The sequence below is a fragment of the Mastigoproctus giganteus genome, chromosome 1 (genome assembly GCF_048544385.1).
Source record: "Mastigoproctus giganteus isolate SK-2022 chromosome 1, ASM4854438v1, whole genome shotgun sequence".
Taxonomy (NCBI): domain Eukaryota; kingdom Metazoa; phylum Arthropoda; class Arachnida; order Uropygi; family Thelyphonidae; genus Mastigoproctus; species Mastigoproctus giganteus.
The window spans coordinates 266005973-266011972 of record NC_143575.1 but is presented as its reverse complement, the minus strand read 5'-3'; the positions used below and the strand labels follow the sequence as shown (position 1 = coordinate 266011972).

Sequence of the window (6000 nt, the reverse complement as noted above, 5' to 3'; positions counted from 1 at the left end):
ACTTCCTCCTCATCCTATGTCCTCCCGGCCAGCTGCTCTTCAATCTACAGCAATCAACCACCATTGCTCGCCAATCAGGGTAATATACTACAAACAGCCCCGAATTGTGTGGAGATGAACTTCCCTCCAATGAGCGGGAGCGTCCGGTCTCTTCCATTACCACCGCATGAAGTGGCTCCTGCCGATTCCACACTCTCCTTGATGCCCAACGTCGAAGTCATGTCCACTTCCTGCACTGACAACAGAGTAGTGGCTATAACCGCACGCGATGGCTTCATCCATGGGAGTAGCGGCTCTTCAGAACTCAAATCGGCCCCTGGTTTAGGACATGTTTTTGTAACTAGGCTTGACACTGATACAGCCTCACAAGACGTTTGGAATTTGATTTTAAGCAAGACTGGAATGCACACCAGCGTTCGTAAAATGCATAGAAAACACCCTTCTTTTGCATCTTTCGATGTAGCTTGTTCACCCTGGGATTTATGCTACTCTTAGCCCTCACTTGTGGCCTCTGGGCTCAAGGGTCAGGGAATTTCGGGAAAATTCTCGATCTCTGCCCCCCCCCCCCCCAGAAACCGTCGCTAGCAACTAAAAGGAACAGAGGACATTGGAACCAACAGGCTCTGCTCAATTTTCTTATTGCTTATTCATCTGCAATAAGCTCCACTCTCTACAATCATTCTTGTTCCTTGGGGAATTTGGGATTATTTGCCTTACAGAGACCTGGATGTCATCCAATAAACAGCTCGACACGTTGTTCAGTAACTCATCTTATCATGCAGCTACTAATGATCGTATGGGAAGAAGAGGGGGAGGCGTTATGATTATTTACCATCGTAATTTTTCACTCTCCTGCCTGAGGTCCAGCAGTTCTGATCGCTTTGAAGCTTTGTGTGCCAATGTAACACGCGGAAATCAACTGATCCAAATTTGTCTTATTTATCTCTCACCTGATCATACACAAAACTCCAGGGATGAACTGCAGTCATGACTTGCGAGCTACCTTGCTTCTGATAACCTACCATTCTTACAGGGGACTTCAGTATACCCACCCTAAGACACTTGGAAACTAGGTGAGATTTCATTACCTTCATCGAAAATTTAGGGTTGTGTTTCCTTGAGTCACAGCTTACAAGGGGCGACCAAGCGTTAGACCTAGTATTTCATCGTACTGCAGATTTGACACCCACAATACCGACCTTCACTTTTAATTCAGACCACAAACCACTCATGTTTGCTTTTACGTTCTCGTCTATGCATCTTAGAGATGATGAAGTCCTAACCAAAACCATTTTCCCAGTTAATTTCATCAGGCAAGACGTCACAATGAGTTTTCTCACCTCACCCCACTGGGCAGCATTTTCCTCCCTACCGATCGAAGAAGCCACTAATGGTCTGGCTTCCTCCTAAAGGCAATGGCAATTCAAAGAGCTTCAAAAACCATCAGACTCTCTAAATGGACAAAATCATGGTTCTCAAGAGATCTGAAGCCCATTTTCCTAGATAAGCAACGTGCCTTTAGGAAATGGGAGAGTACTGGATCCACACGCGATTTCATTAGCTTTAAAAAGAAACAAGCATTTTTCCTGAAGCAAAAGCGACATGCCAACAATAGATACAGAGCTAATAGGTTAGTTTGCTCAAAGCGGCCATGTGCAAAGATATTAAGCTGGATGAAAGCGTTTTTGTTGAGTGGATCGATAACTCGTTTGGTGAGAGTCATGTAAAGAAAGAATCGAATCCTCCCATCTCCATCCCATTACGTGATTTAACTCCCTTGTCTACGCTTAACATCATGAAGGAGAATCTGATGCAAGTAATAAACGAGTTACCGAGCAAAGCTACTGTCGCACCTGATGGATTTCCCTTGTTTATCGTTAAAATATCCTGTGTTTTCATTTTGGATGTTCTTTTACATATCTTTAATGAAATTTTACGAACCTCGACATTGCTCCAGATTTGGATACACCACTGAGTCAGACCCATTCCAAGAATTCGAGGCCAAAAACTTCGAAGGATTTTCGTCCTTTCTTAGTGGGCTTTTCGCTCCTTAAAGTTTTTGAAAAGGCAATCCTTACTCAACTTATGGAGCACTGTTTCCATCACAGACCTTGCCACCTTCACACTGTGGTCTCTGGAAGATCTACTGCCACCAATCTCCTTCAAACTCTCTTTCACATACAGGAAGCTTTGAATTCTCGAACTCAGCTCGACATAATTTTTCTGCACGTCAAATCTGCATATGACAGGATTTCCATCATATCCTTACTTAACACCCTGAAGAACTACTTCAGGATCTCAGATAACCTCCTCACCGTACTCAATAAAATTTTGCAGGAAAACTTTTTACAATAACAATGGCCTCTCCCGTTCCTTTAGTGTCTGCAGAGGGTTCCTCAGGGTGGCGTTATGTCAGCAACACTGTTTGCAGCTGCTTTGGAACCTCTTCTGGCAAATTTCAAAAACATGATCTCTTACGCCGATGATTTGAAGCTCTTCATTCATTCGGATCAGCCAGAACAAGCGCTCCCAGTCAAAAGAGCTGCAATAAAACAAATAAATGAGATAAACACCTTTCTGAATTACGTTGGACTCGAGCTAAATCTTTTCCTTTTCTAAAAGAATAATCTCAATGCACGTCTCTATAAATGGACATCAAATAAAGCATGTAAATTCCCACAGAGACCTCGGTTTGGTGTGGGATTCGAACCTGTCTTTTCTGGAGCAGCGCTTCCGTAGCCAGGTGGGCAGGAGCTGCAGTGCTTAGCACATGCTTCTTGATTAGATCGGGGTTCGAGCCCGTGACTACCAAATAAGGAGGATGCGGAAAGGTCAGAGAATGACCACCGCATATCTCCGGAGCAATATGGCCTTAGTTGCTAATGCTCCTAAAAACCAAATAACAACGACTTTTCTGGAGCACTTCAAGGAAGCAAGGAACAAATTCTACGTAGCCCTTTGATCTGATCGACAGGAACTGGTTGGTTACGGCAATAAGAATCTAATATCTAGATTTGTCCAAACTTGTGTTGTACCCGTGGTTCTCTACGCGTCAGAAATCTGGTCTCCGCTCCTCCAACCTAATTGCAGCAGTTCTTGGGGCTTGAGTATTGGCTGCTGCGATCCCTCAATAGGTCTTCAGGACATCCCCTTACTGTCTCTAGGGCTATACTGCATTGGCTGCATGGAATGACCCATTTTTTGCTGTCTAGGGGTGATGTAACCTTTCCTTTTCCTTTACTTAAATAAATAAATAAATAAATAAATAAAACATTGAATTAAATAAAAATTGAGTTAAACTTTGAGATAAATACCACCGAATACTCATAATCATTCTACAAAGAAGCTTTTTTTTGTTTTTGTTTTTTTTTTTTTTTTGCTTTTCAGACGATTCTTCATAGGTGGAGGCAAAGCTCGGACGATGGACACATCAACAAGAATCTACATCGATCCTGTGAACCGGATATATTTTCTTATACTGATAACAGTTTCAACGTATTTCTGTCAGTTAGTCGATACCGGAAACCCACACCTCGAGGATCTGATTGTCCAAACCAAAAATGGCCGTGTGAAGGGAAAACTGATTAATACAACAGATGGAAAATCTGTACAAGCTTTTATAGGAATACCTTACGCCAAACCACCGCTAGGAAAGAATCGCTTCAGCCCCCCAGTACCAGTAGACGAATGGAAGGAAGTACTTGACGCTACTAAAAAACCTGTTCAATGTACACAAAAAATATCTTTATCTAATAAAATGATGGATATTGCTCTCAAATTTGTATCTCCAAAAATTTCTAGCGAAAATTGCCTAACATTAAATGTCTGGAGACCGAACCCATCACCGCTAAATGCATCGGTTTTAGTATGGATACACGGAGGGGGATATCAGTTTGGGTCTGCAAGCATGACGATTTATAATTCACAAGGTATTGTTTCGCAGGAAAATGTAATTGTAGTAGCCATGAATTATCGACTCGGACCTTTTGGCTTCCTTTATTTAAATCATTCAGATGCACCAGGAAATGTAGGATTACTTGACCAGTTGATGGCAATTCGTTGGGTTCGAGAGAATATTGAAACTTTTGGAGGAAATCCGGAAAGCATCACACTGTTTGGACAGAGTGCAGGGGCAGCATGTGTGGGATTTCACCTGCTGTCTCCACTCAGTAGAAATCTTTTCAACAGAGCGATCATGCAGAGCGGAACTGTAATATCTCCATGGGCACTGCACGACAGGAAAAAGGCATTTGATCGTGGAATTCGATTAGCTAAAGCTTTAAACTGTATGGATGGTGAAGATGACATTAATGACATTTTAGAATGCCTCCAGAATAAAAATGCAAACATGGTATACCAAAAAGCACTCAAACTAAGACAATCTACTGATTTATCATTTGCTCCAGTAGTCGATGGGTATTTCATTAGAGAACGTCCTGAAGAATCATTATCAAGGAAGCATTTTAAGAACACAAGTATTCTAATCGGTACTAATTTAAACGAAGGAAGTCTGTTTGTTCCACTTAGTTTTAAAGAAATCGAAAAGTTTCCCTCTGATGGTGTGATTTCACGTAATGATTATGTGAGAGGCGTGAAGATATTTTCTCCACATCAGGAAGAGATTATTCAGAAATCTGTTATCTACGAATACACAGATTGGGTAGATTTTAACTATTTTCATGGAGTCGAACAATTAATAGGAGATATCCAGTTCGTGTGTCCCACTAATGATTTTTCCAGGAGCTATGCTAACTCCAATAATGACGTCTTCATGTACAGATTCGATAGCAGACCACAGCCTGTATTTTCTTTCAGTTATCCGGAGTGGTTGGGAGCGTGTCATGTAAGTGAGATCAGTTTCGTTTTTGGTTCGTTTCTTACCCCATTGTACAGTGATTCTGCTCCTCATGATGTTGATTTATCACGTCGGATGATGAGGTATTGGACTAACTTTGCAAGAACTGGGTAAGTATTTATGTATATTGTTTAGTGATAATGTTTGAAAATCGTGATAATGTATACCGGTCGAGAAAATTCCTTTTTGTTGTTGTTGTTTTCTAAGAGATTTTGAAAATTTTAACTTCTGTAAATAATGGATTCAAATAATAATAGAATACAATAAATTACGATGTTCATTGATAGATATGCACTATAATGCACTTAATTAGAAAGGAAAACTTATTAGAGAAAACACAGTTCCTCATCAAGAAGTTAAAACGAAAAATGAAAAATTATTAAATTTACAAATCCCATACATATATCTTACCAGAAAACATGTAGACACGTGTTGCATCCTGTGTAGGGCAGTTCTAGAACGCTAGTTCCACTCCAGCATGATATATTGTGATCTTACTCAGAAAAGGTGAAACATATATTTAAAATAACTATTACTAATAAAATCGCAATATAATCCAGGGATTTTACAAATTCAAGAAAATAAATTAATCAAGAACGCAAAATATATATGCACACACTGACCAGTATAATCGGAACCTTTATTCAGTATCGAATCTGGTCAACCTTTTTTCGAATGACAACAAATGTGCGACTCGGCATGGATTTTCTAAGTTGTTTTAGTGCGTTTTGGTCTAATTGTAACCATTCTTCAAGTAAAATAAGGCATAGCTGTGACAAAGCTGAAGGAAGAGGACTTCGTTGCCGAATAGCTGTCTCCAACATATCCCACAAATTCTCGATAGATCAGGTGAATGTGGGGAAAGAAAAGATGGTGGTAATCTGAGTTATGTTTCCTGAACCATCTTTGCACGATTCTGCGACAATTCACTGTTGCATTTTCATCCAAAAAGTGGCCATCACCTAACAGATAAAGGTGTAACTTTGAAAGGGTGCAGTAGATCTGATACAAAATTCAGCTACTCCCTGGATGATATTTGACCTTCTGCCGGTATCAACGGATCCAATCCCTGCCAACAAAACATTCCGCATACCATGACACCACCTCCAGGTGATTGGGTTCTCTTAACACTGCAAGCAGGTCCA

General features: G+C 40.7%; 1 protein-coding gene across 1 annotated transcript; it reads left to right on the top strand.

The window, feature by feature from the left end:
- Nucleotides 1–3421: 3421 nt before the first annotated feature.
- Nucleotides 3422–4969, top strand: LOC150091943 (cholinesterase 1-like). The gene has a single exon (XM_090370399.1). It carries the CDS (start codon nucleotides 3422–3424, stop codon nucleotides 4967–4969), a length of 1548 nt encoding a protein of 515 aa, XP_090226525.1.
- The last annotated feature ends 1031 nt before the right edge of the window (nucleotides 4970–6000 follow it).